Consider the following 12,228-nt stretch of genomic DNA (forward strand, 5'->3'; position numbering starts at 1 on the left):
GTGCCCAAGTTATCAGTGACCCCAAGAAAGTAAAAATTGGGGTACTGAAAATGAAACAACAATGCCCAAGTTATGATGAAGTGAGGGTGGGTGAGGAAACCAAAGAAGACTACCAGCATCGCATCTACTTTCTGAATAAAAAGTTGCATCTCAGTGAAACGCGCCATGAGAGTTCCATAAAGGAGGTGAGGCGTTTACAACATCAGCTGACGGAAGCACCGGAGCACGTGCACATGGTGAGGGTTCAATTCGTCGGATTACTCAAGGAGAAAAAGTTGGAGGTAGAAAATTTGAACAAAGAACTAAAGAACAAAGCAAAACGTCCTCCGGTGACAAAGAGATACCCCAACCTGCCAAGTCGGGCCCAAATGCAGCAGACGAGTGCATAGGCTGCCAATCGTCCAGAGAAGCAGAGGCCATCACCCTGCTCGGAGGACAAGCGGACAAGCAAGAGTCTGCAGTCGTCCACAGACGCTCCGCAGTTATCCATCAGGTCCATGATAGCTTGAGGATCAAGCGATGTAGACCAGGGGTTCTCAAAACTTTTGCATGCTGGGCCCCCCCCCAAAGCTGGTTAGGGGTAGTTGGGGTCATTTGCCAACACCTCGGCACACAAAACACACTGAGGACGTTGCTCAGTCGTGCCAGTGACGGTGAAACCAAACTGCAAATGGCTCTCGTCATATTTGCGAAGCTTTGGCTTCTTCACAACCGGCTCATCAGTTGCCTGACTGTTACGAATCAGAAACTTGTCCATAGTTGTGTTTGTTTGCTGATACAATGTGTGTGATGTTAATAAAGTTCTAATTGCAACCTCGTGGTCTTGTGAGTGTGTTTGTATGGGTGGCTGTGAGCGACTTGCACTGGAATAATGAATAAGGCTGTTCTAGGCAATGGTTCCTAACAAAACGAACAGTACACAATGTAGACAGGGACAGCACAGAATAGTATTCAAGTGCTGGTGTTTTTATTTGTTGCAAACACTCTGGATGATTGAAGATGTAAAGGTAGGTGTTACGGAGAAAAGGGCTAGCTGCAGTTGGAAGAAGTTAGCTAGCTAGAAGGCTAGCGCTTGGGGCTATGAGATTTATAAAAAAGACTGGGGAAAATTACTCCTTAGATTAGGCTACGAATATGCCTTCTTCAAGTTTAGAAGGTATTACTAAGGAAGGAGTGAGTCTTTAAAAAGACTGTTTATAAAGCAATGAATATCTGAATTATAGAGGAAACAAGAGCAATCGCACAAAGTCTGCAGGGTGTCGTCTAAGTGAGGGTGAGTGCTGACCATGCCTGCAGTTACTTTTATACTTGAAGCGTACGTGCAACTCGCGTTCAAATGATACCACTCCTCTTTTGATTTGTGGATCAGGAACGAAACAGTATTTGATTTGTTGTGTCAGTCCAGCCCCTAGCTTTTCGCCCTTGAGGGAGCTTTCACAAACCAGTGACAGGTCGTCTGTTTCTTTTTCTTTTTTCTTTGTCTGTGACATTGCGCACATTGCAAACTTTTAGAACCACTGATGTAGACAGTTGTCTCCTGGGTAATCTACAACTGCAGCCTCTCTATCTCTCTCTCTCTCTCTCTCTCTCTCTCTCTCTCTCTCTGTCTCTCTCTCTCTCTCTCTCGGCGTAGTGAGCTTGGAGCTGAGAGCTGTGTGTGAAAGTGAAAGTATTGTGGGTTTAAGACTCACTTTACTGAGCTCTATCATTTAAGTGTATGTTTATTTGTTGCTCTTTAGTTGTCTGTTTTTTTTTCTGTTTAGATTAGTTTGGTGACACCTTTTTTTTTTACATACAAAATCAATGCAAAAGCAGAAATAGATGTGAAATCTGCAGCCCTGGTTTTCGGTCAATCAGATGATATGATAGACGGGAAAAACATGACATGATGGATAAGATGTTTGCGTCGTTTTCTACCATCATTTCTGTTGAAATATGATGTCGCCAAAGTCAATAAGCACTGAGAATGAAACTCACTTGAATCTCGTTCTTGCACCGACCTGAGCTAGCAGGTGATCTGACCGGCCACAAGTCGTAGCAAACTGCAATTATTCAGGTACAGGTCCTGGAGGAAACTGTGAAGTTTCCAGAGCCTTGTGTGCCCCCACATGATCTAGTGGACCAAGAGGCAAATTGTGTGAGTGGAGCAGTGCAATTATTCGCTACATGCATTATGTAAACGCAACATAACCACTGCATGTATTTTTCCAGTGTAAGAATCATGGCAAACACGCAGGCGTGGAAGGTGCAGTAGATCTTGAGAACATGCAAGGCTGTCTTGGTTCGTCTCGGAAAATGTCCCAACCTTTCTCTCGGGCCTTGGCTAATGGGAGAGGCATTTTATTAACACTTTAACAAAAATAATTAACAAAGCAAATTACTTAACTGCGTAAATTGGTGCTACCAAGGCGTGAAGCACGGCCAGTATTGGAATCAGTTGAGTGAGATGTGCATAAGGGATGATATGTGAAAAAACAAGCCTGACGGCCTTTTTGAACCTGACAGAAAGCTTACAGCCTCCTGTTTTCCAACACGGTTCCAGCCTTTTTCATAACACACACGAGCAGTGAAAAAAAAGATAGTCACTGATCATACCTGATAGACAGGTCAACAATTGTCTGTGTTCTCCTCGCACAACCTTAAAATTGTACCCCGATGTGACAAACAAATAAGCCCTTCTTCTGGTTTTGAGAAGAAATGCAAAAAATAGTTTTGTTCTACAATGAGCAGTAAAAAAAGAAAAGCCATTCTTCAAAGTAGGCCTAGTCAAACAGCAGAGGTGTCAAGTAACGAAGTACAAATACTTTGTTACCTTACTTAAGTAGACATTTAGGCAAAGTGATCCACTTACTTTTACCACTTTAAAACTACCATAACAACACATGTTGTCATAGTTAAAATCCTGACAGCTAGATTGACAACCACACATTCCAAAACTAATATCGGACTAGTACCAGAATCATGGGGATTGGTCAATTAAGCAGATTTATGATTATTATGATTCATGTGATCTCTTGCACACCCTAGCTTATCTGCACATTGTAGTACACATATGGTACTTTAATGTATTTACATTAAAAAAATCCCCTTACGTTACTTTTACACTTAAGTAGTTTTGAAACCAGTACTTTTACTTTTACTTAAGTAAAAAGCTTGAGTTGATAGTTCAACTTCTACAGAAATATTTTTAAACCCTAGTATCTATACTTCTAGAGTAATGAATGGGAATACTTTTGACACCTCTGCGTGATAGTGACAAAATGTAAACTAACGATGAGAATTCCAAGGCATACAGTATACCTTAAATGACAAACCCAAGAATGCATGCTTATATTTTGAGCGTATTTCATATTTCTTAAACTCGCGTAAACAAAACTTGAAAATATTAATAACAAATTTCACTGACTTTTACAAACCTTTGGGGATTACATTTTTTCCATGACTTTTCCAGGCCCGGAAAAACACATTCCATTACTTTTCCAGGTTTTTCATGACCTTAGGAACCCTGAACTAAGTTCTGACCTTTTGAATTCAGTCTCAGAGGCCCAGTCACGCTTTATTTTGAGTTATGCATAGCGTTGGTGGACTTCAAAAGCTTTATTCTTGTCTTTGCATAACTGTAGTTTTTTAGTTTTCAATGAGGAAAGAGTAAAAAATAAATCTTGAAAGACATGTGTTTTTACAGAAGTAGGGTTGCAAAAGAACAGTGTAATTATTTAAATGTTGTAAAAACCACATAAATACATGGGAAAACAAATTCACCTTTTACTATCATGTACGAAGATAACTCTCAAACTGGCTCATTGAAAACTGTAAAAAGGCAAACAGAGATTTTTGACGCCATTTTATTTTATTAGAATAACCATATTTTCTAATGACAGAAACTGATTAAACCAGACAAGGGTTTCTACAGAGGAATATTTCCATGTTGGTAAGCGACAGCCCTCCACAATCTGCTTGTTTAAAATATACATGAGTAGCAGCTCTGTGCTCTGAGCAGAGCTGCACGAGCCGAGGACATAAATATAGAAAACTGCCATGTGCGCTTTGGAGTTCAGATGAGTCGTCGTCTGGAGGCTGAGGCTCAGTGGAGGAATGGAAGGAGGTGCTGTGTTTTTACTCTGTGAGGCCGAGCTTCTTCTTCAGGGACTCGGGCATCTCGGGGGGAGGGGGACGGGGCAGGCGGAAGTAGACCTTGACTGAGTCGTAGATGAACCACTGCAGTGCAGTCAGAGTACCGATCATGATGATACGGGCAACCAGACCCTTCCACACACCTAAACACAACAAACACACACGATTAGCTTCAGACTACTGGATGAGTTACACTAATCTGGGCCACTTTCATTTACATCAGCTCCTAATTATTCATTTAGAAATAATGTCATTCACATATGCAGAATGGGAAAAAACAAAACAATTCGTTGTGTGTATGTATGGAAACATTTACAGGAGAATAAAAACAGGAGCTCTGCAATGTTTAACATTCTTTTCAAGGTTGTACCAGCCCAGTTGGGACAATATGGATACAATGATCACAAATCCATCTCAACCACTACTCCAATTATTTAATTAAATTAACTGAATCCAGTCAATTGGCATAAGATTGATAGAGCAACTGATTTAATATTATTTCAATTAATCTAAACTAGATAACACTCAGATCACATAGCTCTGGAAAGGCCAAATCCTTCTTAATGTCTTATTTACTAAAAGTATTAATAAAATAAATCTCATTCCAATTTTGGAGAAAATGTTTTCGGCTTTTAGTAAGACTTGCCTTGATAGTCACTACACTGATCCATATACATACAGGTCAACAAAAGATGAGAATTAAAACACCTCAAAGTATATCCAGTGTTACTGTTGTAGTGGATCATTGTTGTTGATGTCTTTAAAACATTATTCAGAAAAGTTCCACAAAGCAAAGTCCTGTCAGCTGTGTCCGTCCACCAGACTTGCAGCACTGGAGGCTCCCTGTCTGTAGAGGACAGGGCTGCCAGTGATGCGGTTGGGCTGGGGGACAGGTAGACTGTTCTCACACGCCAATGACTCAAGCACCTCCAACTGTACAGCCAGAAAGCTGCTGAGGAGCACTGCTCAGAGAACAGAGCCCTCCAGAGGTGGATCTAAGGAACGTGTTGATCAAACCTTGCCTACTGCACTGTCCTGCTGAATTGTTACTTAGGAATGTAGATACACACCTTTGGGTCCAAGCTTCTTGAGGACCCCCATTGCAGTGCTGCCCGACTCCTTGTTCAGCACAGACACCACTGAGTCAGCAGGATGGGACACGATGGCACAGAACACACCGGCTGCACACGGAAGAGAGAACCATGTCAACGTTGGTCTCTACAACAATACTTTCTTATATTAAAATTGAAATATTGATGGCAACATTAAGCTTTGTTAGTAAGAAGCATTATTTGATTGATTTCAAGGTTTCAAAATGTGAGACTGCGTGCCTCTCCTCAGAAGAAGGGTGGGAAAGGCACATCCTTAAAATCTTTGTTCACTTAACTCAATTTCTGGATGCCTACGTAAACATGATTGTGATTAATCAGACTAAACAAATTAATACAGTGATCAGTATTTCCCACAGATTAATTACATTTTTGGCACAACAGGGGTGCACCTAGTACAGATTCTACGTAACTGGTATTTAGGCGAAAGAGTTAAAGATAAATTCTCGATATTAATGCCAGAACTGCAGCTGAAGCTATGATGTCTGTGTGGACGGTAAAAACTTTACTGGCTGTACCACACGCATGCAGTAGCACAATAATCCAGCAAATAGTGTGTTGAATAGCGCTGCACACAAAGTTACAGATCTTATTTTATAATGACGTATAAAATAATATTTTTCCTGATGAGTGCAGGACAAATTTAAATTTGGTTGGCTGCCACAGTCTAATTAATTAAAAGGCTGTAATACTCTTTGACAACACTTGATTGTGTTAAACACTGTTTGTCTTCTAGGTATAGTTGTTTATAATTCAGAAAAGTTAAATTCTACACAGACTACAGGAGGCAGACAGCTCGGGTGTTCTGTTACTTACCAATGTATCCAGCCACGAATGTGACGACCAGCTGTTCGGACTTGCTGCACTCACTGCGGGGCTTAGGAACAGCATACTTGTAGAGCAACTCCACAGTGCGCTCGAAGCAGGAAAACTTCATCATGGTGTAGGGAATCTGTCTCATCCACAGAGGCACCACACCCTTATAGAAACTGGAGTTACAGCAGAAATGTTACTTTAGAGTTGTTTCCAGTGACAGATTTCTGACCCAATAGTGACTTTAATTTAGTGGATGCAACTCTTGCTAGGCTATCTGCAACACTTTGTCCGTCCACCAGACTTGCAGCACTGGAGGCTCCCTGTCTGTAGAGGACAGGGTTGCCAGTGATGCAGTTGGGCTGGGGGACAGGTAGACTGTTCTCACACGCCAATGACTCAAGCACCTCCAACTGTACAGCCAGAAAGCTGCTGAGGAGCAATGCTCAGAGAACAGTGCCCTCCAGAGGTGGATCTAAGGAACGTGTTGTCATCAGAAATCTGTTTCTGTTCATTATTCAATCACAAATGCAGCCATTATAAAATACCTCTGATTGACAATGGAACTGAATCCTAAGGAAGTGTCGGAAGGCAGCACACTTACGCCCAGATCCCCTCCTCTCGGAACATCTTGGGAACGGCCTCTCTGAGGGTGTTAGCGAAGCCAGGCTGGGTCTGGATACGAACTTTTACAGCCTCCATGGGAGCCAGAGCGATGTCAGCAAAGAACTCTGCGCTGGCTGAGGCAGCCAGGTACAATGATGTCCTCCAAAGGTAGGTGTTCTCCTATTGGGTCACGCGACACAAATGGTCAGAACACATATAATGATGTTAACAGACAATAACTGTGGTAAAATAGATTTCTAGACAATGATAAGTCAGAGATGATCAACATGATAAACATCATCTATTTACCATCTTGATTTAAAACTGTTGTTTGCCGTTCTTGATTCAAAAATGTTGTCCCATCTATGTCATTTCCAGAATTATGTGACGAATCAATTTAAGATATATTTAAAATCAAGTAACACCGAATCTACCTAATTAGGCGGATTGAACCTTGTCCAAGACTTTTTTTGTCTCCAAAAACAAAATAAAGCTTTCGAGGACGGACATTAAAAAGGCAATTTGAATTTATGCCTTTATTTTTTTATGTTGCCTTTCAGAAAACCCAATGGTACTTCAATGTACTAATAAGGATATATTTCAAAAGGTTTTAGGCAATATAACTACTAAAAACATCTGATACTCTTAAAAAAAAAAAGTATTTATTTCGCAATGGTGCAGTAATTGTATTTTGAAGCGTTTCAACTAGTAACAATGTTTCTGCCTGCTCAGTAGGGACGGGAATCAGAAGGGACATCCCGATACTTAGGTGGAGATTTGATATTACAATTTCTTTTGGTTATTCCTTTTTTTATACTGGACCATGAAACAGTTGCATTATACCTTCAAATACAACAGTCAAATTCACGTGGAACTTTCCAAGTTTTAATTACTAAATATGAACATTAACTTTAACTGCACACAAACTGACAGATTAAGAAATGTATGCCACTTCAGAATGAATAAAAGTCACGGATTGATAAGATTGTGGATGCAACTCTTGCTAGGCTAGTTGTAAAACTTTGTCCGTCCACCAGACTTGCAGCACTGGAGGCTCCCTGTCTGTAGAGGACAGGGTTGCCAGTGATGCGGTTGGGCTGGGGGACAGGTAGACTGTTCTCACACGCCAATGACTCAAGCACCTCCAACTGTACAGCCAGAAAGCTGCTGAGGAGCACTGCTCAGAGAACAGTGCCCTCCAGAGGTGGATCTAAGGAACGTGTTTTCATCAGAAATAAATGTTCTATTAATCATTCAGTCACTAATGCAGCCATTGTAAAATACCTCTGACAATGGAACTTAGTCCTAAGGTAACTGAATCGACCCCCCATCCCTAATGTTCAGTGCCCATCTGTTCTGTGGCATGTTAACAAACACATGGGCTGATGAGTAAACAGTTGAACTTGTTCATGAGTCCCAACAGGTTTAATATCTTCAGACTTGCTCCAGGCTGCATGATGCCATCTTATACAGGCTTGTAACCAACCATCCTATCAAAAAACATTGAGACAACTTCATTCCATTTATGAAGATGTGTGGACTCACCTCTCCAATTTGCTCACTGTAGAAGATCTTAAACATTTCGTAAAAGCCAAACTTGCACAGGCCCTGCATGGAGTAGCCAATGAAGGTGGGGGCCCAGCCCTTTGCCAAGCCTCTGACACCATCTTCCTTCACTGTGATTGCGAAGCCTCGGCCAATGCTCTTGTATTTATCTGGGTCCACCTGAAGAGAAATACTGCAGTAAGCATTTGATATTTAAATCAAGGGCAGTTGTAGCGTGTGGTTTGGGCAACATTTATAAGTCCGTGGAAAGACTGTACTTATGTTTTTTGTTTTTTAGAAATTATGTAACACTCACTTGCCACAAAGATATTGTACTGGACGTGCCTTGTACATAAGTACATTTGTATCAACAGTCAATTAAAAAAATCAATATTGCGTTAATAATGTTGTTCAGTTAATAACTGCTGTAATCGGGTTTAATCCAAAACATTGTTTTATGTTGTGTAATATGTAGCGGGTATACACTTTTACAATGTGTGATGCTTATAATTTCTGAATCATCAAATTAATTCACAGCATACGAGAGGGGTTTGAGAAACTTGTACATATCGTCATCTCTGGGTAACTGAGATGTGTGACGAGCTGCTGACTGTTGCTACTGTGAGGTTCAGCTATCATACAAACCTGCAGACGGCACTTGACAAGATCGAGGGGCACAACTGCTGTGTGTGTTATACCGCAGCTCAGGATACCCCCAAACCCACACAGGGCATAGTACTTTGAGGAGCCAAATTCGCAGCTGTTTTCCTCTGTGGTAGAAGGGAGGGGGACACGCAACATGCAGGGTCACATGCGACACAAAACACAAATCATGACCAAACCAGAGCCACATAATGGAGAAGTTGTCACTGAGGATTTTTTGGATTCAGTGTCAGGACTCTTCCATTATAGATGGCTCTGCCACTAACATGCAACCATTTGTTATGATCACAACCCAAATTTTGAACAAAACTAAATCATTGCACACATGTGATTTCAGTATGAACTTTCAAGGACCACAGGGATGTTTCACATATTAGGCTATTCTCTACACCAAGTAAATTATTCCTCATCCGTTTCCAAGGAATACCACACGTTTCGATTTCTTAACCATTTTACATTAAGCAGCTGCTCCCATTTACTTGAGTAAAATAAGCAAGTTAACTTTCAACCTGCAACAGATAACACTTTATAATCAAGAGCTGCATAAATGATAAAAATCACTTATTAGTTTTCAAATGTTCATGATTTTAAATCATTGACTAAAAATGTAAAAGATCAATGTGGTCCTACATATCTATGATTTAAATTGATTCAGGAATCAACATAAGGATGACATATATGATTAATAGGCATAAGTATATCTATTTTTTGCATTAAAGCCACAAATTATTTAATCATCACAATAAAGTGATTCTAAGTCTTTAGAATCAGTATCTACTAAACATTCTTACCTGACATTACTTTGTGCATCAGTCAGTGTATTAATGAACAATAAGTCTGACATCAGGCAGTCCTGCCATACAGACCACCCATATGGCGTCAAATAGCTAAGTAAACATTTGGGACGTGCTCTCACTCAGGTCTGACTCTCTTGACCTTCACGAGTCCTCTACTATGAGTGAGGGCAGGCGAAGGGTGGGGGGTTGAGAAGGCGGGCAGTAACCATTGAACACACAGGAACACTGGTGCAAAATCATGCAACCATGTTATGATCACTCCAAAACATCAAACAATCATGGGAATCAATACACCATGACCAAAATGATTTCACAACGGGGCTAGTTTATTTTCTTTTCATGCAAATCGGTGCATTCAAAAAAAAGACAAACGGTTATGGATAGGCGGGGTGTGACATTTAAAAAATGGCTTTGAACCATGGAGACAGACCTGCAATCTGCATTTGACCAGATCAAGGGGAACGACTGCTGTGTGTGTGGTTCCACAGCTCAGAATCCCACCAAAGCCACACAGGACCAAATACTTCTGAGAGCCGAACTCACAACTGTCGCCCTCTGAAGAGACACAGGTAGGATTTGAAACAGTATGTGAAATTTGTTTTATATTCACTGGATGTATAACTGGCTTAGAGTTAAAAGAATTATACCGGATGTTCGAATGCCTTCAAGCCAACTACATGTCAAACCAAAAGTTGTAATAGGGAGACACCTTATGTTCCCATTCTTGGCCTTATGCAACAGTTAGTGGTTTAACCCACCTTAGAGCAACTGTTTGCAGTCAGTTTACAAAGCTCTATAACACCTCACTAGTATAACCAAACTTGATTCACTGCAGAGTAACTAAAGCAAACCACTACTGTTGAGAATTCCACACTTATAACCAATTGGAAGGAAGTGCATTTGGAAATAGGTAGATGTGCTTTCATCCACAAACTATGGATTATTGGCACTTGACTTAAATAAAATAAAAGCATGTTGACATCTCCCAAACAAGTGGTTGATCATAGACTGTCCAGCAGCATGGGGGTGAAGAAGTATTGTTGGGCAACTTATCAACTGTTACCTTTTCAACTTTTAAATCAGAATTGCACATTTTGGATACTAGGCACCATAGTAAATGTGAGTATTGATTTAAAACATGTCAGAAGTATTTCAAGCTAGGACAGTTTGTTCTTGGTCACCACTGGGCAGCTAATAAGCCGTTGGGTAGTATGCAGTTATACAACGTAATTACTGATTCAATAAAATAGTATTTATTCCGCTTAAAAACATGAGCTGTCAAACAAATAACCGACTTTTACCGCAGCGCAAGGGCACCACATCGCTTTGTCCTTCCTTGTCCTCCACAGGACTGTGCGTAGTGAAGGCCTAGAAGATGAACGTCTCTAAAGTCAAATTGCTCTTTTTTAATAGCGATTAAAAAGCCCTAGTGACTCGATGCAATGCATACATGTCAATTACCAAAATAAGAATGTCTTGATAGTAAATTACACAATGTGGGTGGGTCTCAGGCGGCCGAGGCTCGACAGCTACGCTAATGTGGCTAACTTTGGCACTGTAGCCTGCCTGTGAACATGTATGCCGGGGTTACCGTCTGCGGTGGCGGCCGCTGCCAGTCTGCGGGTCGTCTGTCCATGGAGGCTCTCGCGGGGCTCCTCCACTTTCTGGAGATTGAACAGGGGGGCGCTGAACGGGTTGCCCCGGGCAAGCTGCGTCAAAGCGGTCGGGTACATGGTGGTGGTAGTCCTACCTGCTGGCGGAGCTGAGGTGCAGTGAGCAACTAGTTAGCCGTGAGATAGCTTTGGCAGCCTGGCCACCCCCACCAACTCACACACACACACACAAACACCTGAACTTGGGATGCGATGTCACGTGCCTATGCTAGTCCAGTGTCCGAATGACCGTGAACAGGAATTGCTAACTTATTGAGTGAATGCTAGGCTACTTTGACAATAATGCAACACAATAACAAGTCACCTCAATTCCTCAAGTCATGTGTAAGCGCAAAGTTAATGCATTAAAGTGATTCCCTACACATTCATGTAGCATTTGTCTTGTTATTCTCCTATGCCAATCCTAAAATGCTATGCTAGGTTGCATGCTAAGCTAGCTTGGCTGCCTCAAGGTGGAACGTCTTTTCTGCACAGAATAACGTAACGTCGCGGGAAACTAAACTGGTCCATGGAACTCACGGCCGCAAAAAAACATAATCTTCATGAACGAATCGTCGTGTAATATCCCATGCATGCTATTTTCATTGATTAATGGAACTCACTCTGCTCGTGTCTTAAGATGGCGCCTCCGCTTCGCTGTGACCGGCCGCTCAGAGACCGGATGACCTACCGGTAAATAGGTTTGTCCTTTCGTGACGTCAACGGGAAGTGTGGGCGAGTCTGTGCATTCCTCCCCTCCGTGGATAGCCGCCGAGGGGCTGTCAGTCAACGCCTCCCGTCCAATCACATACCGAGTTGGGGAGAGCGTGGCCTAGGGGATAGAGTGGGTGCTCTGCAACAAGAAGGTTGCTGGTTCGAATCCCACTCTTTCCCATCTGCATGCCTAAG

General features: G+C 41.7%; 1 protein-coding gene and 3 non-coding genes across 5 annotated transcripts; all 4 read right to left on the reverse strand.

The window, feature by feature from the left end:
* Positions 1 to 3,829: 3,829 nt before the first annotated feature.
* On the reverse strand, positions 3,830 to 12,088 carry slc25a3a (solute carrier family 25 member 3a). Of its 2 annotated transcripts, none has more exons than XM_062382396.1 (8): positions 11,943 to 12,088; positions 11,259 to 11,429; positions 8,853 to 8,977; positions 8,208 to 8,387; positions 6,661 to 6,842; positions 6,060 to 6,232; positions 5,205 to 5,315; positions 3,830 to 4,277 (listed from the first exon to the last, which is right to left on the reverse strand). In XM_062382396.1, the coding sequence occupies exons 2-8, from the start codon at positions 11,398 to 11,400 to the stop codon at positions 4,117 to 4,119; spliced, it is 1,074 nt and encodes a 357-aa protein (XP_062238380.1). In that variant the 5' UTR covers positions 11,401 to 11,429; positions 11,943 to 12,088; the 3' UTR covers positions 3,830 to 4,116. The 2 variants fall into 2 exon arrangements, with proteins under 2 accessions (XP_062238380.1, XP_062238381.1); XM_062382397.1 differs by lacking the exon at positions 8,853 to 8,977 and adding an exon at positions 10,098 to 10,222.
* Positions 4,941 to 5,143, reverse strand: LOC133949228 (small nucleolar RNA SNORA53). The gene has a single exon (XR_009920150.1). It is a non-coding gene; the product is annotated as a small nucleolar RNA SNORA53 (small nucleolar RNA).
* LOC133949227 (small nucleolar RNA SNORA53) lies at positions 6,343 to 6,545 on the reverse strand. The gene has a single exon (XR_009920149.1). It is a non-coding gene; the product is annotated as a small nucleolar RNA SNORA53 (small nucleolar RNA).
* LOC133949225 (small nucleolar RNA SNORA53) lies at positions 7,684 to 7,886 on the reverse strand. The gene has a single exon (XR_009920148.1). It is a non-coding gene; the product is annotated as a small nucleolar RNA SNORA53 (small nucleolar RNA).
* Positions 12,089 to 12,228: the final 140 nt, after the last annotated feature.

Source organism: Platichthys flesus, chromosome 23, assembly GCF_949316205.1.
Source record: "Platichthys flesus chromosome 23, fPlaFle2.1, whole genome shotgun sequence".
NCBI classification, from domain to species: Eukaryota; Metazoa; Chordata; class Actinopteri; order Pleuronectiformes; family Pleuronectidae; genus Platichthys; species Platichthys flesus.

Coding starts and splice junctions, on each gene's coding strand:
- slc25a3a (XM_062382396.1), bottom strand. CDS start 11,400: ATGTACCCGACCGCTTTGACGCAGCTTGCCCGGGGCAACCCGTTCAGC. Junction 5,316..6,059: donor ATTCGTGGCTGGATACATTG/GTAAGTAACAGA, acceptor TTCCGTGTGCAG/CCGGTGTGTTCTGTGCCATC. Junction 4,278..5,204: donor CAAGAAGCTTGGACCCAAAG/GTGTGTATCTAC, acceptor TGTTGTGTTTAG/GTGTGTGGAAGGGTCTGGTT.